Consider the following 27,920-nt stretch of genomic DNA (forward strand, 5'->3'; position numbering starts at 1 on the left):
AGCTATCACATTTGATGGAAGAAGACGGTTTGATTTTCATTGCTAACCATTTAGGGAAAAAGAAGACAGATTGTTGTTGATCTGACCCATCCCACTAGGACATCAGCTTTTATAAGCTTCAGGCTCATGAGCTGGAAGGGTGAAGGTAAGTATATAAAACAGTAGAGCAGCTCTCTGAGTTTCTCCTCTGAAAAAAGATAACGAATAAAATGAGCATTTCCCCCCTTCATTTGTTATTATTCAGGGCTTTGATATTTCCCTCACTCCATAATATGTAAACTGTCTTTGGAAACAAGCCAAAATACTTTTTTTTTAAACAAGTCCACCTGAGAATATGCTTTCAAGCTTCTGGTACTGTGGATTTTTCTAAGACGACAAGTAATGAGATGTATTGTGTACTTTCCTAATGCTTTGTGAAGCTTTTGAGGCTAAAGCATCTAATGGTAGCAAACTATTTTATCTCTAGCTATTTATGTACCAATCTATAGTATGTAATGATTAAGTCCTGTTTTGTTTAGGCCATGATTCAGCAAAGCACCTAAACAGTTTCTGTGTTTGTTTTTTGGAATCAAGATCTACCCGAAGAGCTCAGTGGTGTGTTTAGGGTCTGCTTGAGTGCTCCACTGAATAAAAATTTCCTGAGGAACCTTTTGTGTGAGAAGATATCCCAGATTTTTACTAAGCACATGCCTGGCCAGAGGAACTTGAGTGGTGCTGTTAAACCGCCCTGGGACAACTCATGTGCTAACTCTTAAGGATGTGTCTGAATTATGAGATGAACTAATACCTAAATAATAGGAACTGATGTCAAAGTTCACTCTTCTGCAAAGTATTTGTGTTGCAGTTGTGTGTTGTGGCCCGTTCTCCTCTGTTTGAGAACACATTTAATATCCCATTCCTTCTTCATGGAAAGTAGAGTGCAAGTCCTGCCACACGCAGTCACAGAATCACAGAATGGTAGGGTTGGAAGGGCCCTCTGGAGATCATCTAGTCCAACCCCCCTGCCAGAGCAGGGTCACCTGGAGCAGGTTGCACAGGAACGCGACCAGGCGGGTTTTGAATGTCTCCAGAGTTGGAGACTCCACCGCCTCTCTGGGCAGGCTGAGAGTCCCTTCCCAGTCACGGGGAAACGTGCCAGCTCAGACACAAGGCGCAGGGAAGAGAAGCACCAGGACACGTCCAAATTTTTGTTTTCTTTACAACCCCTTGTCAAATTGGTAAGTATGAATTTTGGAAGTCCAGGTGTAAGTTTGAGATTACAAAGATGAAAAATTCCAATTCTTTTGAAGCACAGAAAACTGTGCTCTTTTACCGAATGCCTAGATCCAACAGAGCAAATGGCTTGGACTAAAGAGAGAAAACTGTCTTGGTGGTCTTTCAGACCCTGGAGAAAGGACAAGCGTAGGAATGTGTAAGTTAAGAAAACTGCTGGTATTTTGTATGCCTGACAGGCACTGAGGAAAAAGCAAATTGAATTCACTATGTAATTTTTTAAGTGTTTGTGTGTAACATGCACTTGAACATACACACACACGCAGACAGAGAATGAATATTATTATGCAACAGTTCAGTTTATTTACTGCTTGCATTGAATTTGAAATGCAATGCAGTTGTTAAAGTTTCAACTTTGGAGTTACCTGACAGAAAAAAAATAACATTCATTTACCTTTATCACTAATGAGCATCAAGTTGTTACACTGCTATTAATGGCTATTTTATACAGAGTTTCTGGAAATAACTGTCTTGAAATACCTTTTTTATTATTCTTTTAAGCTGTATTGTCTATCAAAAAGGTGACTAATGATCTATCCTCTGAACCTGACCGTTCTCTCAGTCTTACAGTTTTGTTTTTGTACAGTGGTAAACTTTTCCTACTCTCATAAGAGTTTAGTGTGATTTGTATAAAACTTCTCCTCGTGTACTTGGTAGGACGAGACCTTTATATTCCTTTTGAGTAGAACAGCGTCAACTAAAATTTAGACAGAAATAGAAAACAGCATCTATGACTATATGCATTTCTGAGATTCCTAACAACTTTTATGGTTTTACCATTACATTTTTCTCTTCTAAAATATTTTCACCCCCCCAAGAAGAGGTATAGAAGACAGCTATAAAAAAGAAATCCAGTCAAAAACGTTTGAAATGTGGCTAGGGCAATGAGAGATCTTTTTCCTTTCATGACCATGTTCTTTATGGTAGGTGGTATTTCTAAAACACTTGTTAATCACAGGCGTACTTCTGAATTTGGTGATATCACTCTAAATGTATGTTTATTGCTACAGGAGTGTAAAGGCCTTGCTCAGTCTTTCATGTAGCAATTCTCTCAGACCAATGAGGTGTGCAAATGCCCTTCTCTAATTTAAAGGACTTTCAAACAAAATTGGTAACCGTTTATGTCAAGATGCCCCGGGCTGGCTACTAAGGTGTCAGAAGTCATTTACTTTTCCACAAAAAAACTTCTGGAGTGAATTAGGTTGTACATTTCTGGTAGAATTTATATTTTTCCCCTTCCAGCCCTGAACATACCTGTATGGTGATAAGTAAATGCGATAAACACTGACCGTTGATAAACTTGGTGGTGTTATTTCTTGCAGATGCTGGTGCTTCTATGCTGCTCAAAATTGTTCAGTGCTAGTCTTTGTTTAAAAGTATGATTTTAACTGCTGCTCTTACCTGACAGTTTTCCACAAGTGCTACTTCTGAGTCTCCTTAAGTATTGCTGTCTGCAGGGCAGGCACTACATCTGCTATTGGTAGTGCATCTCGTTCTCTGCCTTTATTCCCCATGTTGGGTGCTTCGGTGGTGCAGCAGACATTAGAATAGAGCTGAAGAAGTTGGATTGTTTTTGCTAATGTCCAATAGTTGGATTTTTCATCTCCTGTTGAGCAGCAACCAATCCTCTCTGAAGGGACAGAAGGAGGCAGAAGGCTAACGGTTGTAAAAACTACCAGGCAGCCCATTACAATTAGACATCGTAATTCTGAAATTCAGAATCTCAGAATACTTAGTGATTTATTGTATAAATTATTCTTTCATTGATGACAGTGAAGGATGCGACTAAAAGGCAAAAGGAAAGGAGGGAAGACGTTTCGATCAGGTATTTGAAGGCAAATGAAAAGTTGATCAGGCAGAAGAGCACAAGAAGCCCCTTTTAGATGGCATTTTCTCCTTAGGAGAGGGCTCTTACACCAACAATGGTGAAATTGTGAGCAGAGCCAGAGTAGCTGGTCCTGGATGCCAAGAAGGAACAGGCAGGGGATATAGGAAAAGAGAAGCGTTTTAAAATAGTTAGCAGAGAACATCTCTTTAAAAGAGCACATTCTATTAAACACAGGGTTCATTCTTCCACGGCAATTTTTCTTCCTATAATGACAGCTTACTCTTTTCTATGAGGTCACCATATAAAAGGATTGAATTGTGCAGTTTCACACGCCAACACCGTTTTTGCTCTCATGGAAAATGGCAGCCGGCCATCATCTGCAAAGGTGTAACAGGTCATTTGGGGTTTTTGGCACCAATGACTCTGTTCTGCAAGCTAAGAAATTAATTTTTGCCATCAAAGCCACGGCACTTGAGGTTCTCATCTCAGGAAAATCGTGCAAAGATGCCAAATAAAAGAACAGTAACTACTGAACTTTCTTGCCTGAAGCCTTCCCTTGCATCCTTAATAAACCTTGCTGGATCGGACAATTTCCTCTTTATCTTGGAGAGCGTTCCCATATACTCGTTTCACACTGTCTTAGAGGAAAAGTACCAATCTGGACATTCTTCCATGATGTTCTCAAAAAACGAGTGATTGCACACTGAAAGTATTTTCCAAACTTGCTCAAAACCATCATTTGCATTTATTTTGTCATTAATCTTAAGAGTTTTTCTGCATCTTCCTCTGTGAGTTCTTCAGAATGTGCCCGGAACCCTTTTAACACGATACCACCACTCTTCCATATGTCAGGCAGCAAGCACCTCTTGTTTATCGCCATTATTTTTTATATTTATGTTGCTCTTTATTATTATTAGTGAGGGCTTGTTGAATATACATCTGCTTTTCCCATCCTCTGTTCCGTTAAGCGTGTGATAGGCCATCTGGTTGAAACGGAATATGAACATGAACCATATAAGAAAAAATATCTTATTATGTAGTGTAAGTTATTGTCATCATCTTCCAGGATACATTTTTTTCCTTTGTCCCAAGGAAAACTTACACTTAGTACGGGGTGGTGGACAAAAAGTCCATGACGTTGCTTCTAGACCTGCTGGCTAATGCTGACAGAATTCTTCACCCCATAACATTTGAAGGATGCAGAGGGAGGTTGGAGGTGCTGTCATCATCCTTGAAGGGTATCTTGTTTTCCATAAGGGGTCCCAGAGAAAACAGAATATCTTTCTTTTCCTACGTGTTTGAAGAAGAACCATAGCTTTGCATTCACTTTTCCATGGCCTTCCTCTTCTCTCTCTCTTTTTTCTAAAATCTCTTCAGGTAAAGGCTGGAATTTGGCTTGTCCAGTAATGATACTGTCAGTTTTCCATTAAAGACATAAAGTAAACTGTTTTAATCGTTGCTTGCCGGATGATATAGACATGGTATTTAATTTAAATGAAAGAACAATCTCATGGATGATACTGAAAAGTAATGTAAAAATTGCAGAGAGGCTCTGAAACATTTGTGAGAGTGCATTTTAGTGCAGACAATAATTGCATACTTTTGGAGAAAGTATACTTCCCTGTTCAGTTATAAACCTTTTATTAGTACTTTGATAACCATAATTTTCATGTGTTAAACATCTGCATGGGTAAAATCTCACAGTTTGAAAAATATTCCCCTAGATGGCTTCACAAGGAATTTACTATTTTAATGCTGATTGTTTATGTGTAGGGGTGCTTGCCTATACCCGATTCCCAAAATAAGCACTGATAAGTTCATGCTTTTGCATTCTTATGTTTAGATTACTGCATGCAGGATGGTTTGGGTCTCTCTCCCCATCATCCTGGGCAGTCGTATTCGCTGTGCAAGTAAATGTCAAACAGTCCCTTCCAAATACACTTTCTATGTCGTTTTCTCTGGTAGAAATTACTCTAATGAAGTAAAGCAGCACCCAGTGACTTACCCAGAAACAGTCTTTATGTAAGAATTTTATTTTTTTATTTTATAAAATATCATTAATGATGATTTTACGGGAGTTAACTTTTAGGTTCTCAGTGACTTCTACTCTGTTTTCTAAGAAGCCAGTCAACAGTTGTTGACAACTGGGTTGTTTTGCAATACAGGTTGGGCTTTTTTTACTGTCAATTTTCCATATACAAAATGCTATTTGTTTGGGGTTTTTTTTAATATTTTACTCTCAAAGTATTTTTGGAAATGACTCTTTGATTTGTCTTTTGTAAATTGTCTTAGTTTGCATTTTTGGAATAGTTTTTCCAACAAGATGTTCCACTCCTTGCACCTTGTCATTCAAGGATATGATTTTACGCTAAAGTTAGGTGTAACTTCCATGCGCAACCATCAGCAGCACCACAGAGTCTTACTCTCCACAGCAAGAAAAAGTATACAAATAGCTTTATGATTGCTTCTTATGCCATTACATTTTATATACAGTTTTATTCTTTAGCTTGAGAAATGCCATTTTTCATTCCGCCTCAAGGCTTATTTATCCTTTTAACTTCATTTTTGCAAAGAGGTTTTGAACTGGTGGTACTTGAAGAATGCATTTCAACCAACAGAGGCTACACTGTTACAGAATTTGTGGTGTACTGCATATATCTTACATGAGAAATGTGCAAAATAAATGACCTGTCATTATTACATGAGACTTGATAATAATTGCAAAACCAAACTGTGACAAGAACAGTTAATTTGATCAACTTGAGTATCTGTTATTTTAGCTTTCTCTACCATATCTATGGCTTAAATCCACTCTATCATGGTGCGACACAAAAAATTACATATTTATGTTTCATTGTAGCCATAGAGAGAAGAGAAAGATGGGATAAATATGCAAAGATGTCTTAAATGATGAACAGATTAAGTAAAAGCTGTATACCTGAATATACCTGAAATAAAATGGGTTTACACTGAAAGCACTTGACTAAGTTTCAAGCCCTAGGTCTGTTTTTAGCCCTGCATGACCGTGGGCTCTCCTGTAAAATGGGGATGATAATTCTATTCTACTTTGATTATTTCTGTTTATTCTTCTCAAGGGTGATAAGTTGGCATCAACCCACCAATATAAACACCTCTGCGGTTTCAGATTGAAAATGTTTGTGAGGGCTGTCCCACTTTGCTTCCATTCCGGGTGCTTTTACGATATACTCAAAAATGGTGCCAAAAATGCCGAATCCTGTTCTTTGACAGAGACATCTGTGAGAATCATAGAGTCATAGAATCTTCATGGTTGGAAGGGACCTTTGAGATCATCGAGTCCAACCATGCACACACAAAAAAAACCCCTACAATCTCTGTCACTAGAGAGAGCAGAGGTGTGCACTGGCTGAGCAGTGAGCATGGGATAGGATCGTCCCAGTCCTCTGTTGTAGGGCTCTCAAGGAGCTGCGACTTTCATCACCAGCTACTTCAGGACGTGGGAAGTTGCCCAAAGGAGACAGCGGCAGTTCATGCTCCATGGGGCTGGACACACGACACTGGATCTTTGCTGGTGACAAGCTCTCATATGATGCCCTAAATCACTGCTTTCTCCCATATGTTGGGTTGAGAGGGGAGGGTGCACAGCTGTGTCCCAAAGGTCTTTCTGGCTCCAGTTTGCCTGGCACCGTGCATCTTGTGGCACTCTTGCAGTCACATTAATTTGGAGTGGGATAGAGGGACTGAAGGCGTCTTTTCCCCCTATCCTGTTGGAAGATTCATAAAACATAAACCTGGAAGAGATGAAGGATAAATCCTCTATTCTGTTACATTTACAGAAACAATGCCCTTCTTTTTCCCATGATCAAGGTCTCATTGCTCTGATATACTAACTATGGCTTGTCTCATCTTCTTTCCATAGGAGATTTTTTGAAAGCAACCTTTGTTTTCTGCTATTGCTGCTGCTTTTTTTTTTAAAAAAATCATCCCCATTTGATCCCATCTTCAGACCTATGTAACTTCTCCTAATCTCTCTACTCCCTTCCATTTTATTTATTCCAGCAGTCAGTGGCTTGAGATGTGTTTCTGTGTTAAGGGAGGCAGATGTAAATGGTCTGTTTCTCCTGAGTAAAACAGCGATTTCTGCACTTCAAGCCCTTCTCTATTGATAGGTGTGCCAGAGAGTATATTTGATAGCACTTCAGTAACTACAGCGCTAGTTTGAAGTGCCTCATATGTCTGCTTTGGATGTGCCTTTATGTTATGTCTATGATACCCTCTCTCCTCTTTTAGTTTGAATTGTGTGAAGTAAAGAAGCACTAACTCACGACCTATAATACAACCCTGTGACCGAACATTTTCCCTTTTTAATATAATATAACTAAAACAAATGAGGCAGAAATGGCTGCGTTGGTCTTAACACAATAATCTGTGGTAACGCTGTTGTTAGGACTGCTTACACTCTTAATGGTCTTAAAAGATTATTATTTAGAATAATGATAATAGAAAACACACTTTTGTTCACTAATCTCTCTCAATATAGAGTCCAATGCTGAGTTACTAAATAGTATTTATCAGAATATATCAGTCTGTTCTTTCTTGCTAATAAATTGTCTTGTCTTTGCTAATAAATTCCAGAAACGTGGTTAACTATAAAATGGTAGGCTTTTTCACTTTTTTTTTAGGGCTTTTCACTTCGTGGGGGTTTTTTAAAGCATAGAAGCCCACCTTCTATAAGGGAATTAAATCTTAAACTGATCTTCTTGCTCGCAAAAGTGTTTCTGAGTGCATCTCTCCATTGTTGCACCATCTAATTTATGCACTATCATTTTATGACATGTATCTCTTCTGACGATAGAGAGCATGTCTTTGTTTTGTGCACAGTCTTTACATTTATTAAGACTGAGAATTAATGAATGTCACTGAGTGCCGTGCAGTGTCCCCACAATCTGTGCTTTCTGTAGCACAGAAGGATTGGCATTTTACACTCTGGGATCCCTGTGGGGTCATTTAACCACGGTTATTCTTGATTTCATTGTCAGGATATTTTACCTGGATTGTAATCATGATTTACTGTGCACCTGGCGTATATTTCACTTGATGTAAGATTGGGAAACTATTACAGTTGTTAAATAAATGAATTAATGACAAGCTGTGCCGGAGTCACATGCAGTTAAAAGAGGGAATTGAAGAGTCAGGATGTCAACTGAAGACTGCACAGCAAAGTCGTGGCAGATTGCGAGGGCCAGTTCTTGTCTTTCACTGCTCTGCTCTGCTAAGAATCTTGATTGGTGCTTTGGGTTTCTTGCATTCACATCTCAAAATTATTTCTTTTGGAAAATAGTCTCAACTGGGAATAAAGCATCAGTCCTGTAAAGTGACAAAGTATCCGTCCTGTGAAGTGAAGAGGTTTCAAAAATAAATAAACAAGAGTATATTATTTCATAAACGTAATTGAACACGTAGTTATGCTTGGTTTTTTTCTGAGTTTTAATGCTAGATAAGCAAAAATTAGACATTTGGCTTGCTGCCTTCCTGTTGTTTTCAGTCGTTTTGTAACATTACATCATTCTCTCTCATTTCGCAAAGAGACTGAATTGAATGAATTTGCAAAGTTACCGAAAACAATTATTTTGCAAAATAGGGGGCGTGCTATTGAGAATATGTACCTGTATTTTTACACACCCTCCCGCCACGTTGCTTTATACTGTTTACATGTTCTCCCCTCTTCCCCCATGTTATTCCCTCTCCAGGGCATAACCAAAGGGACAAAGTTGTGCCCACTCTTCCCAGAAGCTCCTCTTTAAGATAGATTTTTCTATGGTCCTAAGAAGTCAGCAATGATTATTTAGAGCCAAAGCAAGCCAAAATCATTTTTTTAATTATTAACGACTGTCCACGCTTCATACGGACAATTGCAGCTTCGCTGCTGTTGTCTGGACTGTCCTGTTCATGCAGTACACGGCGAACTGTTAACAGTGTCCGCAAACATCTCTGGGCTACTGAGTCTGACCTCCGTTTTGCTGCCGTTTAGGGGCCTGGCACTGGTCTTCTTGTGGGCTGAAGGGAGCGAGTGAGGTCTCGAACAAAACCTGTCCAGACCTCCTGTTTGTCTGGGTCCTACAGCATCTGCCTCGCAGGAGATGAGGGTACTGGCTAAAAGGTTCCTATCTTTTTCAGCTCTGGGCGGACAGAGTTTGCCTCTGAATGAGTAACCACACAGAAGAGAATTTTAGGTGATAAATTCAATTAGCCAGAAAATTCAGTTGTGAACATCTGGTGATAATGCTTTTCACGTAGTTAGTAGGAGAGAACAAACCCCTCAGCGTTAATGTGCACAAGATGAATACCTTCGTGCTACTTTCTGTGGCGTGCAGCAGATGCAGGCAGAACATTGCCCTGTGTCGTGAATCTCTCTCCACTGGTCTGAGGAAAAAATGTCCCGGTCATATTAAAACACCTGTAAAAGCTGTATCTTTTGTATTTGAAAATATTAGGCACTAGGGAAGGAAAGGTAATACACACTGAAAGACAGTGTCACTTGACATAAGTAATGTGATGTTCCCACATTGTGAATGAGTAATAAATATATTTGCAACATTTTCAAGCAGTATAATGTTCTAGTATATATGCCATGGATTTCTTTCTATTCATAACTCTTCTGCCAATTGCTTCTCTGATTTATTAGGCTGATGTGTGAATGCAGAGGATTACTTTCCTATTGTAGAGCATATTTTTTATTACTGTTATCATCATCTGGCAAGCCACAGTAAGACTTTGCACACTATACATAGAAATAAAATACCATAGATTATATCAGTGTCTGTAATATGATGCTTTCTCAATGTATCTGTACTAAAAAGGTTGGCAGCAAAATTATTTCAATAAGGTGAATAGTAGTCCTGATAAAAAGGCCATGGCAATGAAACATCTAAGGTAAAGACCATCAGCTGATCTCCCAAATGTGTTTAAAAATACGAAGAGATGGCTGTTACTAAGCTACCGAGAGTGGCTGCAGAAGGCAGCACAGGTTTGTAGAGGCATAAGGACACCTAAGGCTCTAAAATTAAAATGCTTACCTGTCTGTCCAGCCACTGCAGAAAATTCTTTGAAGTCGCTTGAACCAGAGAGTCCTTAGTGTCATCTCAGAGTCAATTTATAGCAATGCTGCTGAAGTCAATCCTGCTCTTCTAGGGTTTACACTGGTGTAACTCAGAGTATGACTCATACCACATGAGGAATATAAGAAAAAACAAGACAATTAAAAGCAAGATATAAAAAGTTATCCGTTTTGAAATCGAAGTTGTGTATGTTTTTTGTGGGTCATGTGCCAGATTCTCTCCTTCTCCTCTTCCTGGAAGAGTACTGATAAATGGCTGACATTTCTAAGGTTTGGTGTCTTGTGGAGGTGTTGGCTCACACAGATATGGAAATACAGTAGATCTGTGAGATATGGCTTGAAAAGTTATTTGGCATATAATAACGTTTTATAGTTTTACAGAGAGATTTGATTGGTTCCTGCATACTCATCTGTACAAAAAGCATGGATTGTAATGCCCGCTGTGGGTCGTTTAACATCTATAAAGAAATAGTTAATGCAAAACGATAAATGACACAACAGGTCCGAATCAGCCCCTTATATTTGAGCTGTTGCTGCTACCGCAGTTGCTGAAGAGCAGGTGGGAACGTTGCCCACCAGTGTCAGCGGCGCTGCTGGATGTGCCTCTCTGCTTCCCTAGCCACATTGTGGGCACGTGGTTAGCCAAGCAAGGTCCTAAAGAAAGGGACACACTCCTTACTCCACACACAAAAGTATTACAGGGTTTTGGGTGAGTTTTTATTTTCGAAACTGCTACTTTGCTATTCTTGTGTCCAGGAGCAACTAAAAAAATTGCTGCAACTCGCAGGCTTTATAGATTAGTAAGCAGAGTTAGTCCATTGGCAGTGAGGTGGCACTATTTTTGATGGTTATTTAGCTTGCTCCTCATTTCTGTATGCTTTTTCTGTATTCTGCTGATTGAAAAAGAGAGGTTTTGATTGTGCTGGTCAACTTTTGGAAAGTGTCATCTGAGGCTTATTGGCAGTCCAACAATCAAATGGAAGGTTAAGTGTCAGGAAAGCAATAGAGAACGTTTCTGGGGCGTTCTGCAAGTCTGTATTATGCATGTCCTGGATTCTGCGTGAAGTTCTGGTCTTCCCCTATTTCAAAGAGTATAGGAGATTTAGAAAAAAAAGAATCAGAAGTAAGTTGTGGATTCTAGAAGTGAAAGAGAACCTGAGCTAGACAAAGGGAAAAAAAAATATTCAAACCAGGACAAGTATATATATGTATATACACACACTTCTTATAATACATACTTTTAAAAATATATATATATATATATAATTTTGCATATTGAACTGTGGGTATTACAAAGTACGTTGGAAATGGGGCAGATTTACTTGTGCTGACTTTTACTGCATTTATAATACTCACAAAAATGGGGAGACAGTGGAAGGATTCTGTAGCGCATCTTTCCACTGAAACTCTTAAATTACAGATCATAGTCACAGCCGTGCCACAGCCTGTCTTTGTGACCTTAGGCAAATAAATTAATTGTATGTGCCCGAGTTTCTATTAGCGAAACTTTCTACCAAAGAGGGATGTTGTGAGAATGCATTCATTAGTTTTTGAGACAGTAAATACTCGAATACTTCAGCTTTAAGACAGAAAATTTTCGTGGGACTGAGATTCTTTGGAGAGTAAGACATCAGCTACAAGGAGAGAATACCTCTTGTTCAAATCTCAGTAGGGAATGTCGTGGGAGCAGAGGTCATCAGGGGGCCGTATGATGCTTGATCTAATAAGTTGTAAATGTGTTTTTAATCTGAGAAGAAGCGGTGTGTTGTTTATTCTGTGAGGCAAACTATCTGAGGTAGCTACAGCAAGCGTCAAAAAAGGATCTTTTTGAATTTCCAGTTAGAGCTGAAATGTCAGATAGAGTTGTTCTGTTGTTTGGGCTTAAATGACTGAAAAAAAAAAAAGAAATGTTCTGTGGTCTTATTGGTGACCACCTTGTTCCAGGTTGGTATTTGTGTTCATACGGACTAAATCACACTAATAATATGGTGAACTGGATATAGATAACCACAACTTCAGAAATTTTCATCTAACACTAAGATGATGTCCTCTGTTACTCTTAGAATATTTGAAGTACTGACCTACTGCATTTGTCTAAAAAACTCAGTTTTTCTTTACATAAAAAAAATTGTTGAATTTGCTGTATCTTGTTTAACTTCACTAGGAATCTGGTTATAGGAATACCAAGATGTTCTTAGGTGAGGTATATACGTTGATTTCCGCCCCCCCCCCCAATAATAAATGTAGTCCTTCATTCTCAAATAGATGCTTAGTTCTTTTTAAATAGCATAAAGTGAATGATCCAAACCCTTGATGTTAATCATCATTTTTCATTTAACTTCAGACACTACTAGATCAGTGTTTAAGTAATGCCAGTGTCTTTTGCATCCTAAATTAATATTATCGTTGCGTTATCTATAAAGTGCAGACTGACGAACCTTCTTTAGCATTGTGCCTTTTTCAACTGTTTTGAAAAGCGAAGACCCCGGATTAAAAGGAAGTAATTGCCATACTTTCTAAGGGCTTTGGCTTGTGTGTATTTTTCCTAATTTGTGTGTGTTCCTCAGTGTTAGTTTATACCAGCAGTGATTCAAAAGCTGAGAAGCTTGGTTAATGCAGGTCAGTGCCGACCTGTTCATTTTAGGAGATACCATTATTAGCAGTGGGATTGAAAATCGCTCTTCTGATACCTTCGCAGTCAGAGAAGCGCTTTATGTCAGCTCTGCGCCTGCAGTTAGGAGTGTTATTTGGATGATCCCATTAATGCTTGATGTTTAGATTTAGAATAGGATGCTAGTGCCAGCCTTCAAATTCATGTTTTTTAAGAGTATTAAGGTAAACTGCTTTGCTATTATAGGTAACTTCTACCTATCCAGAGATTTTTGTTAGTGAAAAATAAAATCATGCTAGGACTTCAATATGTAATAGGCATAGCCTTCCTACCAAGCATGAAAAACAGAATGTTATACAAAGTGCATTAAGGCTTACTGACTGAGGAAGCAGCACATTTATTCATAGCTTTTCTGGGAAATTTTGGAACGTGGTTTTGAGTCTCCTGTTTGGAACATGTTTGCCAGTCTCTGTTAACCGCACACATAGGTCCCAGGATCTAAAGAGGTCACTTAAGAAACACAGCGAAAAGCAAATACATATTCAGTTAACAGAAATAGAATATCCACTCCCGGAAGAAAATCTTCTGAGTATTGACCCCATGTTGTGTGTCCTTAGTTGTCGCGCAACCATTCCTCCAAACACCCACCTCATTTCTATGGATGCAGAAAAAAGATCCCCTTCCTTCTCCAGTGCGCTACAGTTTAGCACTCAGAGAGCAATTCTTATTTAACTTAAAGCAGAACATTGTGTATGTACCAGTGGCTGAATTTATTTAAATTATGCCTGTTCACAGCTTTATGTTGCCTTTGTGTCTGAGCTAACAAGCCCTTAATGACAGTTCTACAAAACCATGCTTAAATGGGACCTGGATCCAAACCCTGATTTAGATTCCTTAAACAAATTAGACTTTGGAGCTAATGCAGCAATTTGCATAACATTCCACTCTATTTTAAGCTAAAATTGCTCAGCACTTTTTTGAACTTGTAGCAAATTACTTTGCTAATGAGACTAAATTACCCTATGATGTTGCAGGTAAATTTGTCTGTAATAAATCTCATGTGCGTTTGCAATGTACGGATTTTGTATTGTCTACCTGCTGTTCCATAGGCATGTCAGAAGAAGTAGTGGAGAGGAATTAAAGTTTGAACCACTACATTTCTCTTAAGAGACGTGTGCTATGCTCAGTGCTCTTCCTGTATTCTTTTTTGATGGAGATTTGTTTTCTTCCCTTCATACCCATTTTAAGTTTTTAGGAATCAGCCCTCTGAAACTAGCTAGCAATGAGTCTGCCCATCTTCCAAACCCTTCTCTGAAAAATACATTGGTTTTTTTCCTCTTTAGAGTAAAGTCTTTTAGTAATGTAAACAAGGCAAAGATAAGCAACAGAAGGGTCTCAGAGAGAGGGTTTGGAAACGCTGTAAAAAAAAAAGAATACTGTGTGTAACGGGTCAGTGCGGTCAAGTTGCTATGTGGGCAGTGGCCTCTTGGACTCTCCTGGCCTGTGTGGCTGGAACCAATCTACCCAAAGGGTGAGCCTGAGAGGAGCAGGGTGGCCATAGTAAGTGTCTCAGAAACTGCCTGCCACTCTTTAAAAATGCGTTTGCCATTTGGTTCTCCTCACTTGTAGCTTCTGCTTCCCACACCCCTGGAACAGAATTACTTGGAATCCATTCAATGTGTGAAATAATAAGCACTTATTCTGCTAGTTAGTAAACTGGCATCTAGGAACATTAAAGCCAATTATTGCTACAAATTTCCAGAAGCAGACTTAAATGGAATTGTCCTTTTAATTTGGGGTTTATTGGATATATACCGTCACCTGTGCTAGCAGTCAGTTATTTTTTAGTTCTGTTCTGTATGTAACACAGTGGCATTAAAAATAATTCCATGTGTTTAAACACTTGTATTTTGATATATTGAAACATGCTTTCTTAATAATGGAAATGTCACAGAATAAGTGGTGGATGATGCAGTGTGTTACATCAATTAAGCTGGCAATTAATATCGATGATGTCTAAAAAGGCTTGATTGTTGTTAGATTTCCTTCACCTCCTTTGGACGGAGAGTTATTCAAAAGTGATTATTAAGAAAAATGTGGAAAGTAAGCATTTAAGCATGAATTAATCTTCAAATTAGGACTGTGGAGCTGTTAATAGTGGAACGCGTAATATCTTATTGGGAAGAGGAGATTGTGTTATTTTAGAAACACACTTTATCACTCTGTCAGTCTCTAACAATTTTTGTCACCTATTCTTAATCCTGTTCTGTTTCCATTATATTTTACTTTGTAATGCAGGGTAGTCCGAATTAAATGCAGAAGAGGATGTTCCAGTTATACCTACTGGCAAAATTTGAACAATATCTCAGATACCCACTTGCTGAGTATAAATAGAAGAGGAAGGGTGTTTTGGTTTCTATCACAGCAATATTTTTAGGCCGTGTTGGAATACTTCATTATCTAACAGTCTTTGGCTAAGCTGTTTAAAACTTGAAGCTTCACTTTTCTTCCTTTTTGTATCTCTAGCTCTGATTTTTACAGCCTTCCCAGGGATGTCAAAGGCGATTTCTATTATGCAGGGATTGAAAGAGAGGGGTTTGCTTCTCTTCTTCACTGCTGGGAGGAATAGAATTTTTATTTCAAAATAGAGTTCAAAACCATAGTAATAGTCAAGACAGCTAATGTCTATTTGCATTGACTTTGCTTCTGCTGTTGCAAAGCCATAAGCAACAGCCAGATTCCAGGGCCAGTTTGCTGATACCTAGATACGAAGAAAAAACGCTCACCTATATTTTGTTCACATTTGAGGAGTTATCTGTCCTTCTAAACGTGAGAAAATAATGCTGTTGATTGTAAGTCAAAGCATGCATTCTGCTCAGTCTGACAGTCCTGGTTGTCCTCACTTTTTGGGCAAACCTTCCCTATCCCCAGGGAAGCAAGCCCGTCGGGTTTTCACATCCAGTTGTTAGACTTTAAACAGACAGCCTGGAGGAACAGCATGGCTTCTGTGCTGAATCAGTGACAGGTAGCATGTTTTGTCAATTAAGGTCATGGACTGTAATGCTGTTACTGCTTACATCTGACAATAATTCAGTTTCAAGCTGTGTTAAGATTTGTGCAAGCTTTGGCATGCATTTGTAAAAGGTAAATTAAGAAGGCTGCAATATTCCCTACAATTCCCTACAAATCACACTTTAATTTCTATTTTTTTTTTTCTGAAAGGTTCCACGTTCATAAATTGTTATTCTGTCAGTTCTTTTTAAAGCACAGAAAGTATCCTTTAACCAGAGTGGTCTCAAAGTGAGTAAAGGTTATATTTAACCAGTGTAGTACAAAGCAGGGAGAAGATACCGAAAGCTGTAGATCCAGATGTATTTCCCAAAGGGAGCTAAATATTCCTTGGGAGATGTTTCTGGTTTATTTTTTTTAACAGAGCTCTGTATTTGATCCACTGACTCCCAACGTATGCTTTATATAAGAGGAGTGCTTGCATGCTGCATGAACCACCTCCTGCCGTCTGTGGGATTAGTGTTAGTAGTCTTCAGAGTGATGGGGACCAGACCCTTAACTGCTGCTTGGAAAAGGAGCAGGATGCGTTATGGCATTGCTCAGAAGGTGGGCACTTCTCCTTTCAACTAGTTTAACACGTCAGCTGGTGATTTCCCTTGTTCTCTCTCCTTCAGTAACCATGATACAAGGCTGAGCATGTAACCCAGTTAACATTTCAAGTACAGTGTATATACTAACCTAAATTACAGTGATGGTGCCTCTGTACTCGGCCCTGTTGAGGCCTCACCTCAAGTGCTGTGTTCAGTTCTGGGTCCCTCTGTACAAGAGGGACACTGAAGTGCTGGAGCGTGTCCAGAGGAGAGCTACCAGGCTGGTGAGGGGTCTGGAGACCAGGTCATATGAGGAGAGGCTGAGGTAGCTGGGCATGTTTAGCTTGGAGAAGAGGAGGCTGAGGGGAGACCTCATTGCCCTCTACAACTACCTGAAAGGAGGTTGTAGGGAGGTAGGTGTTGGCCTCTTCTCCTGGGTGAATAATGATAGGACCAGAGGAAATGGTCTGAAGTTGTGGCAGGGGAGGTTTAGATTAGAGATTAGGAAGAATTACTTTCCTGGAAGAGTGGTCAGGCACTGGAACAGCCTGCCCAGGGAGGTGGTTGAGTCACCATCCCTAGAGGTATTTAAGAAACATCTAGATGTGGCACTTCAGGGCATGCTCTACTGGCAGAGATTGCAGGGGTTTTTGTGTGTGTGTATGGTTGGACTCGATGATCTCAAAGATCCTTTCCAACCATGAACATTCTATGATTCTACACATGTTTACAAAACCAGTACAATAAATGAATGAGAAATTAATCAGATATGGATCATTCTAGAAATAAAAGCATCCCTATTCATTTTGTTAGGTATGTATGTTAAAGAAGCTTAGATCACACAACAGATCAACACAAACACGAGGACAGTGCCTGCACCCCATGCACACAAAGCAGCACTCACGCAAACACGAACAATAATATGTGCTCCTTAATCTCCAGCTAATCAGGCTCAAAGCTTGCTGGCAGGTCTCATCTCACACACATGGAGACACAAAGAGGTCTTTCTGGTAGCTGGCTCAGACCCAGCTGGTCTGCCTAGTAGCACATCCTCAGACCCTGACCTTGCTGGTATCTGTCCCCTGGATCTACAGTGTCTCTGATAACTCTTTCCCAGATCTCCGGTTCTGCTCGCCAGCTAATTACAGCTCGAGGTTCACTAGCATTACACTCCTCCAGAAAGTAGACTGTCCTCATCCAGGAAAATTGTTAGGAATTAGGTTTAATAAGAAGATAAAACAGACTGCAGTGATTATGCGCAGGGTTTGGCTGGACAAGCATAGTGAAGCACAACTTTATACACAATCAGCCCCTTTCATCACGCCCTTCTCTGTATTTTCTCATGTTGTTCCTTCCCCGTGCATTTGGTTGTCTCTTTTCCTACCTTTGCCCTTCTCTCCAGAGGTTTTGCACATTGCCACAATCCTGTGAAAGCATCCCATAAGCATGCTCTTTCCCATAGGATATGGGGTGGCAAGGATAACCTTGTCATTCATTCCTCCCTGGGTGGCCCAGTCCCCCTTACCACTTAACAAAGCTCAGGCTGAATCTCTCCAAGCCTTTGAGTGGTTCCTTCAGCAGCCCATGAACCAGTGATCTTACAGACCTGGTCTTTGGTATCTCTTGTTCTATAAGGTTTGCGTAAATGAGTGTGGTTTATTACTTTTCCTGTCTCATCTCTGTTTATATGCTGGACAGCCATTGACCAGATGTCCTCACAAAACAGATGTCCATACATTCCAGGTATCTGTGTACCATTTACATCCTACATTTCTTTTCTTTCCACACATCCATCCAATCTCGTGTATCAAATTGGAAAACAAGCTGTCAAATAATTCATATGCTAAAATCATACAGTAATCAAGTATATCTGTATTGTTTCAGACATATCATCAATGTATTATTGACTTGTTTTACCAGTGCATATGCTTCAGGCTGGTCACGTGTAACTTCTGGTAGATTAAATATCTAACAATCCACTGTCATGGAAAATTTGTTGTGATAAACACCATTGAATCGGAGGTCAGCCTTGAAACTGATAAATTGTACCTCTTGGTATGAGACATCGAGGCTCTCCTTCTTAGGAACATAATTAACATCTTCACTGCCTCCATCACTAGTCCGAACCCCTTCTTGAGTCCAAGTTCACCTTGTATCTGCATAGTGTGGATACAAATATATTCTCAGATGCAGAACGGAAACAAACTTTATACGATGCCAGAGAAGACTCTGGAATCCAGCTGACAGGAGTGCGCTCTTACTGGTCGATGGACCAGAGGGTCTGTCACCTTTTCCTGTCCTGTCTGCCTGTATCGTGGCATCATGGGACTTGACCAGAGCAAGTGCTTCTGAACAGCAAGTAGAAGTAACATTAGTGGTGGAGAGCCAACTTTAAAAGGAAAGTTTAAACATTTCCTGGAAAGAGAAGACACGTGATTCATCAGACGAAAGCAGCTCTGTGCATTCTTCCATGGAAATTTTTTTGTGGCAAAATTAATGTAATCTCTGTTCTTTCAGTTTTTACTTTGATCAGCATAGGTTTACACTGCACAGCATGGGTCCCTAATTTATTAGGAAAGCTCAACAGAATGAATTCAGGCTTATGCATGCTGGTCTTCCTGGTCCTGATAGGATTTGCCATACATTCCATAATGCCTCGTGTGAAAGAACACAGCCTGTTTTATTGATTTAACAGCTCTCTAACAGCATCTTCCGAAGATAATGCATATCATTTCTAGTGAGAAAAAAAAAAAAAAAGGAAAGAACATTCAGAAACTAGCAGTGTCCATGGATTAAAAGATTGATGAGAAACACTGTAACACGGATTCACCCAGCATTTTTAATACTTCTAGTCTGAAGACAGCAAGAGAAGACAGTGAGAAGAGATGGCATAAAAAAGGGACAGTATATTCAAAGCAGGAAGAATAACCTTTATTATATGACTGATACGATATGATCAAACTCAGTTGAGCTGCAGAGCTGAAGGTCGTTCTTTTGACTTCAGAATTGGTCTGGAATTGGTCTGTGTGAGAACAGAGTTGGTCTGTATCTCCTGATGGCTTGGTACTATGCTGAGTATTTGGTTGTAGCAGGCAAACAGGCTCCGGCGTATTCTGTTTTCTTCTGGATGTAGCAAGGCAGCAGCCACTGATGTGTCAATAGATGTTACATTAAGAAATGTCCTCTTCATGTAAAGTCAAGAGAGAGACAGAAGTATTTTACCAAAAGTCCTTTCAAGGAGTGGGATTTGACGCCCCATTGGTGCAAATTGCTGCTTATCCACCCGTGGCAGTGTTCTTGGCAAAGACGTTTGGCAGTAGCACTGCTGAACTCTCTGGAGCCATGATAACTTTGCTTGGCTGAGATCTGCCCCAAGAGACTCACTCAGTTAGAATTGTCCTCCAGGCTGCAGCTCTAACTCCATAAAGGACTTGAACAAATAATTTAATTTCCTTTGCCTGAGTTTCCGTAAATTTAAGTAAGTGCTGATAACATTCATCAGTGTCTCACAATTTGTCAGGCATAGTTCAACCTGCTGGAGAATATAGTATTAAACAGCGATATAGATAAGTGATGGAAACATGAAATGGGGTGAGGCTTCTGGTGAAGAATGGAGTGTTGGAAAAATGAAAACAAAGCCACACAGTAATCCAGATAAAGGACAGCATCAGAAACTGAGCTCCCGTTTTTGAAGAATCGGCTTCATCTCTGCCTGCATGACACAGCTACTTTTGCCAAGTACCTGAGCTTGGAAATTCAAAGTTTGCAAAAAAACAAAAAAAGTTTGTCTTTCCCAGGTAAGAATAGGTTCTTTCTTCAGTAGAATCTAAGGAATTTTGTCACGTTAGGTAAGGTGTTATGTAACATCCGTTTCATTTCTGTTGCGTTACCCATATTTTTTTTCTGACAGAAATGCATTTTAGATGAATATTTAATGCCCTCGCTTTTAAGGACTTATCTTTGAATCACTTCAGTCTGCTGCTGACTTCAGGTTCCTGGGAGAGGAGGAGCTGCGTGAGCTGAATCCTGGTGTGCTGTCAGATGCCGTGACTGAAAAGGGAAGGTACAGCTCAGGAATACTGGCTGAACAAGGCAGAACCACATCTTTTCCCTTAGAAAGGAGCAGAAGATGGCAAAACCTGTCACCTGAGAGTGTCCACAAGAGAAACTGTGGAGGAGCCTGAGATGCCACTTGGCTGTGTCCGAGAGGGAGAGTGGGGAAAACGATACTGGCCCAGTGTGCCTCTGAGTGGAGGCAGAGCCCTCGGAGTCTTCAGACGAGTTATAGTGCACAGAATGATTTTTGCTGCAAAGTTAATAGCTTTTCTCATTCATAATCTTTTTTTACCAGTGAAGCAATTAAAATATTCATTCAGCATATTGTGCTTCAAAGATATAAAATACAAAGATCAGCGGGCGTGTTTTCATTCTGTCATTCCTGGTATTACTCATCATACCAGAACAACTCGTGTGTTTTTTAACTGCGTTCTTTTTTCCACCAGATCTTATTTCTTTTTGGAGGTTGAAGTGTGAAGCTCAGTTGCTGTTTCACCTTTTGTAGAACTGATGCATGAATTTTTGTTCCTCCTCTGTTTCAATAAACGTCATCTATTTTGTTATGTAGGTGGCTCTACATGTAGTATGCTTGGTTTTGAGTATCTGGTTAGTAGCGGAAGGGAACATATTTTAATCTTAAGATTAAATGGTGATGGATTGTGAAAACAAGCAAACAAACAACCCTACCCCTCCCAGGTAAACTTGGTAATTTTTTCCTGGCTTGGAAAGGAGAAAATGATTTCATTGCAAGGTGTTCACATGGGAAAAGTTTTGACCCGTGAGATGTGTTGCAATACCTTTTCTCTTTGATCTGGTTTTCTGGTTTCTAAACTGAAAGATGTCGTGGTTTCTCTGAGCAGGAGAAGAATGGGCTCTCCAAAAGATTAATTAATTTTTCCGTCTGAACTTGATGCATTGTACCAATGTCCATTCACATCTCTGCACTCTCATGTAGTGCCGGCTGCTGGATATTACTCAGAAATTTGGATGGGATGTACAGATACAATGCCTGTTTAAGTGAAAATATCTTAGTTTATCTTTAAATGCTGTCACTTCATTTAGTCCAAAGCTGTGTTGTAACTGTATACACATCATAACATTTTAACTTAATACCGTAACATCTCAGTATATACACATTTTAACTACAAAACTGCTATATTATACTGGGTCTTGCTGTTATTACAAAAATAGGAATGCGCCAGATAAGCCAGTAGAAGAAAGAGAGAACTTCTATTTTATCAATGAGTAATTTCGTATAGCTCGATTTTGGAACCTCAAAGGCTGAATCATTTTTCAGGCTTTATTTGCAGTGAAGTTTGTGTTAGATTCATGAAATGCCGTACATTGGTTCTACTTAATATATTAAATATTTTGAAATCAGTAGATAAAGCATGAATTTCTAATAAATTTTAGCACGCTTTGTTTAACCATTTCCTACTCCTTTCCTGCTAGCAGTCTTTCTTTTAATGTTTTAGGGAAAATAGTACTGGAGGTGGTAAAATGGCCAGCTGAAGTGCCTGGCTTGCTTTGTGCCTCAGCCAACACCACACATGGAGAAACTTTTTGACAGAGACGCCTATATAACTTACTTGAAGCTAAAGCATTGTACTTCTTGGATGTTAGTTATGAACCAGTCTAGTTTCTTGAAATTAGATCCAAGACTGGCTACTGTTTGAGGACCAAATAGCGCCAGAGGACAATAGAGATGGATTTGTTGCAAACGGATTTTATAATAAATAGTTCGTGGTATCCTTGACCTTCTTGATAATTTCCCTCAAACATTTTTGTGCTTTTTCTAGAACGATATTTTATATAAGATATTGCATTAGAAATTTATTTAGTAGGCTACCTTAGAAATTAATAAGACTTCTGCTCCTGTATCACTTAAGGGTCTCCCTCAGCTATAATAGAATGAGCTTTCTATGATTTATCCACCATCCTTGTCTTTAAGTTTGTGCAACTTCCTCCTTTTCCTTTCATCTTTGCTTTTCCAGTTTTGTTGATATAACATCCTTGCAGAGACTACAGTAGCTGCTCACATTCCAAGTAATTAAATGTAAAGGGAAAAAACTAAAAACTTTATTGCATTAAGTGCTTTTTTTTGTTCGCTGTAGTCTTGTGGGTTTTCCTCTAGCTTGTGATGTGTTACACTCTGAAGCAGATGATGTTTCTCCTGCGCAGGAGAAATCCTTGCCAAGGCAAACCTTGCTGAACTTTGAGAAATCTTGATGAGACAACACTCTTGACTAACTTTTGGCTGCTTTTGCAGAGGTTCGGGTTCGTCATTGTACGGTTATGTTGCCACTGAAAAAATAATACAAGGAATCAAAGCAGTGTACCGTAGCAGCTTTGTGGGGCTACCAGCCTGCCTTTGCTGGAGCATGGCCTGCATAAACCACAGCTTAATTACATTGGGTAGCATATATAATGCTGGCGTTCATTCCCTAATTTTATGATTGTCACTTTGGCCTATTTCAGATAAGAAGACAAGGCGGAATACAATTACTGGTGGACCTATTGGACCATCGGATGACAGAAGTCCACCGTAGTGCCTGTGGAGCTTTGAGAAACTTGGTATACGGGAAGGCAAATGATGACAACAAAATTGCTCTGAAAAACTGTGGTGGCATCCCAGCATTAGTACGGTTACTCCGCAAGACGACAGATTTGGAAATCAGAGAACTGGTCACAGGTTTGAATCTTTTAATATTTTTTGTTCGAACTCTATATAGGCTCTGCAAGCACGGTTCTGTGCTGTGTGCCACTTCATTCATCAGTAACTCTTTATTTTTTTACCATCTTCTTTGCCCTAACAAAACACTTGCAAGCCCTTTGGGTATATGTAATGTATGAAGAGCTTTAGTCAATACTATGTAGGCGGTTTACAGATGGAGGCATGATTTATGCTTGCAGTTGCTGGTCACTTTGGTTAGCCCTGAATGTTCTTGCAGAAGATGTGCTCCATACACAGATACATTGCGATGGTAATCCTCTGCTCTCCCTCTTGTCTGGTGTAGGGCTGCACATGCAGAAGTCAGATTTTACTGATTTTTCTTAGAAGCTATTATTAATTTATTTTATATCCTATATAGTGAGAAGGAGGATTTGGTTGTGGGGTTTTTTTACCTTTCTTGTGGTTCTGATAGGAAAATGGAAAAGCATGTTGGAGGGATGGACAAGGTCATCTTCTGAAGCCTTTTTTTCTGAAATTTGATAGCATGCTATGTGACGTAGGTTAGACACAGGGCATGGAGGTAGTGTTAAGAGTCTTATTTCTTGTCTTGATATAGTAGAATCTGATCTTTTTAAGATTGTTTGGACTTTTTTGCTTATGAAATTCAAGGTGTGTTGGTGGGGGTTTTTTTTCAGAAATACAGAAATGCTGTCAAACAGCACCGATCTGAAACATTGGTAGATTTTTTCCTCTTTCCCCTAAGCTATCCTATTTAAAATGCAAAACAGAAGCTAGATGGTTTTTTTGATTTTTCACTTTGTGATTTCATTCTATTTGATCGCTAACATCAATGTGGTGATTAATTTAATACTACAAATAAAATATCTTAAGACCTTTTCATTATCCTGTTTTACAATGCCTGTATTTTCATTATGATTTTCATGCTAAAATAAATAAGAAGAGTTCTCATTTCTGTAGTAGAAGCATCAGAGTACACACTACCACCTCTGCTTCTGCTGAAATTACTTACCCTCGTGGGTTAGGCCTCATTTAGGATACAATTGATAAGATTACCGTCCTTTGGTTGACTGCAGGTTCCTTCCTTGAGGGTGTCTGAATAAGCTGCATAGTGTTTATTAAAAGTAGATTTTTATATTTAATTTTGTTTCTTAGTTACAACACCTATCACCTCGTACTTGTTAGGCAGGATTAATGGGGCAGAGATACTGGGTTACGTGGGCTCGGATGGTGCCTCCTGCAGAGTGACAGAATTACTGACAGATCTAATAAAGTGTAACCACCGCTTCGGATTCAACATACTTGCTTTTGTCTTGGTTATGTTGCCTGTGTCCTGGCTCCAGGGAACATTCTGCCTATTTATTCTGAGTAGTAAGTGGCAAACTGCTAATGAACATCAGCAGTACACCTCGGCAGTCGCAGTGGCACTTCCCATGCTGTCTGTAGACAGAACACATAATGTCATTAGGTCATTTAAAGAAAAGATACCAGGATAGAGTTTGCATTCCTTCCACTGCACAGTATGTTGTTAAATCTTCCTGAAGTCCCACAGGAAGAAAGGAAGCGTGTGCTAGCATGCCCTCAAACTGTTACTGCCAAGAAGAGTAGGTCCTGACCATCAATGGTAGGCAGCTTTTGTATGGGCAGATGCAGCTCCCAGGGATGGTGAGTGTCAGGAGTGATGGACATCTATGAAAGGGGAGCAGAGAAAGATGGTGACCCTGAGGAATGGAGTCAAAGTCAGTGGTATTTCAAGATATTATTCCTATCTGGTTTCGTATTGGGGTTTTTTTTGGTTTTTAATAGCCAGTGCATCCCAGAAGGCCACTGCCTGCTGTGGCCAGCTTTTCTGCCTTTCAGAATGCAAATCACTGGTCCTTGGTTTGAAAATGCAAACCTGGTAGTGGTAGTGTTCTGCAAAGCTCCTTTCCAATGCAACACTCATAGCTGCACCTCTCATCTTGTATCTCTTAGGAAACAGGCTGGAATCGCACATCTGAATCCGTTCTCATTTGCTTTTTTTGTAAAGCGTTGTAGTATGACAGCTGCCCCAGTTAAATTCCTTCCCTCTGTCCTTTCTGGGGAAGGAAAGATAGCTCCTGCAGCAGCTGCCTTGGTAATGAAAAAATATGACGTGGTGGTGGGCACAAGGGAAAATAAAAGAAGTTCCTCCTGCTTCCCATCAGCCTTCCTGAGCCAAAGTGGCAGGAAGATAATTATTTCAGTAGTGCCACCATAGCCTGAGGGAAGTACAGAGAACATAATAGCATATGTGTGTTTTAGGAGTAAACGTAATACCCTGAGCCTTTCCATCTCATGTTCATTGTGCTTCCTGTCTACACAAAAACTGTTCTTGTTACTTTTAGAAAGGGCACAAAGTTCCTGCCTTAGGAATTCATATAGGCTCTGCCATCACTGCCCCTACATACTGCTCAAGCATTTGTCCTCAGAGCGCTTCTCCTAGGTGGGGAAGTGTCATTATCTCACAGAATCACAGAATGGTAGGGGTTGGAAGGGACCTCTGGAGATCATCTAGTCCAACCTCCCTGCCAGAGCAGGGTCACCCAGAGCAGGTTGCACAGGAACATGTCCAGGCGGGTTTTGAATGTCTCCAGAGACGGAGACTCCACCACCTCTTTGGGAAGCCTGTTCCAGTGCTCTGCCACCCTCAAAGTAAAGAAGTTCCTCCTCTTGTTGAGATGGAACTTCCTATGCTCAACTTTGTGCCAGCTACCCCTTGTCCTGTCCCCGGGCACCACTGAAAAGAGCCTGGCCCCATCCTCCTGACACCCACCCTTTAAGTATTTATAAGTGTTGATAAGATCCCCCCTCAGCCGTTTTTTTTCCAGACTAAAAAGACCCAAGTCCCTCAGCCTTTCTTCATGAGAGAGTTGTACGGATGGGGAACTGAGCCTATCAAGTCTAAGTGACCTGTCCAGAAATCTGGCAAGACAAAGGTGTGAATCCCTCTGAGCAGGCACATAGCTGTGAGGGAAGAAATATGGGCGGGAGAGGTTTTTAGCCGCTCGATTTGTCTGAACAGTAGCGAAGCATTCATCGCCTGTCCCAAGTACCGTGAAGCACGTGCCAGCCAGAGCAAAAGTTATGATATTAGTTCCTTCCTTAAGCATGCGCATTTTCTTCCTTCTTGTTGCTTCTCTCTAAGGAGATTATAATTTCAATTTCCAGCTATCTCAAGACTGGTTTTGGAAGCGTGCATAACCCTGCAGACCAGCTTTCTAGCCCAGCAGGTCCTTGCTTGTCAGGATTGCCTTTGGCGCCATTTGTAGCTTTTCCTCTTTTCCAGAGATTTCTTTCTGCCATAATCTCTCCAAAACAGAGTTTTTCACGTCTTCCTTTATCTCGTCTTTCTCCTCCCGGGTAGCAGAGGACTCAGGCTAATGTTGGAAAACCTTAACACGCTCAAATTTTTCGACTGGGCAAACTGAACCATATTGCAAAGTGAAACAGCTTCAAGACTTTCTCACATGGAGCAAATGGTTTTGGTGCAGGCTCCCATGTAGAAGCCGTGAGGGAAGTTTGCTGCCTGGCTGTTACGAAATTAAATGCTGAAATACTGAAACGTTACTTTTCTAGAAACACTTCCACAATCACTGTGTTTTACGAGAAAAACCTGGATAAACTGAGGTATACCACTGGATATATACATTGACGCAGAAGTGAAATACTCTGATAGACGTAGCGATTTCAGCATGGCTTACAGCCTCTCATAATTTGCAGAGTCAAGGAGATCCTGATTTACAATATCTTCTTTCACGTAAGTCTGTAAATGAAAAGAAGTCGGTATAAGCTGGATGCACCATACTTAATTTAGCCATCTTTTCACCCCAGCACTGTGTTACTGGTTTCCACAGAGGCTCCTGTTAATGGGAAAAAATAAAAGCCTTCTATTTTAAAATAATTAAATGTTAACGCTTTTCTAATAAATATAAATAGACTAGAACACAGTACAAAATTAGCACAGATCCTGCAGATGGTAAAAAAATGTTTTCACTTGTTAATAATGACAACCAGTAGCTGATTTGTGACTGCCTTGCCTTTCCTGAGTTAATTATGAACTGTTCCACAAAATTCCATTTTAGCATTCTTTCTATTTGTTTTACTATCAGAAAAAAAAAAAAAAAGACATGAAAAATGTGAAATGTTAACAAGGATAACAGGAATCCCGTTGATGCTTTGTGGAGGTGAGGTCAAGCAGCTATTGCTAGATTCAACCCACGCTGGCTCCTTGTTCCATCAGCTCCATCTGATAACTGGGTACCTATCTCAGACAACATGATTTAAACTGCTGTTCTTCTCCTCTTAAACAAAATCCATCACAACTAGAAACACAGTTTCTGCCTACGAACAGTAAGCTAGCTGAATTAGAAACCGCTCCGTTTTAAGAGGCCCCTTATATGACTGTATCACCCATTTTCGAAATGTCTATACCATATTTGATTGAAAGGTAAAAGCGGACAATCCGCTTTTAGAAAGCACACGAAGACAAAGAAATATAGCTATAAATAATAACAGGAGAAATTGTTTTTTCTTGTGCTGCAGACAGCCTGCTGCTTATTTTGGTTGACATTAAAGTGTCAGAGATTTAACTGTTGTCTACTGAAAATATGTAAATTATGAAAATTATCACATTTACAAAAAAAAAATTAAAAAGCATAAACTCTCTAATACTATACATATATACTATATGTAGATAGATAGACATAGACTCCGGGTATTTCGTTCACATTTTTATTCACTGAATC

At 39.8% G+C, this 27,920-nt stretch overlaps 1 protein-coding gene across 4 annotated transcripts in view; it reads left to right on the forward strand.

The window, feature by feature from the left end:
• Window positions 1-27,920, forward strand: part of CTNND2 (catenin delta 2) — a 680,238-nt gene that overhangs the window by 501,281 nt on the left and 151,037 nt on the right. For all 4 annotated transcript variants that reach the window (XM_063326147.1, XM_063326148.1, XM_063326150.1 and 1 more), the window contains one exon: window positions 22,941-23,154. In XM_063326147.1, coding sequence (XP_063182217.1) covers window positions 22,941-23,154 — 214 coding nt within the window. The remainder of the gene's footprint in view (window positions 1-22,940; window positions 23,155-27,920) is intronic.

The sequence above is a fragment of the Chroicocephalus ridibundus genome, chromosome 2 (genome assembly GCF_963924245.1).
Source record: "Chroicocephalus ridibundus chromosome 2, bChrRid1.1, whole genome shotgun sequence".
NCBI classification, from domain to species: domain Eukaryota; kingdom Metazoa; phylum Chordata; class Aves; order Charadriiformes; family Laridae; genus Chroicocephalus; species Chroicocephalus ridibundus.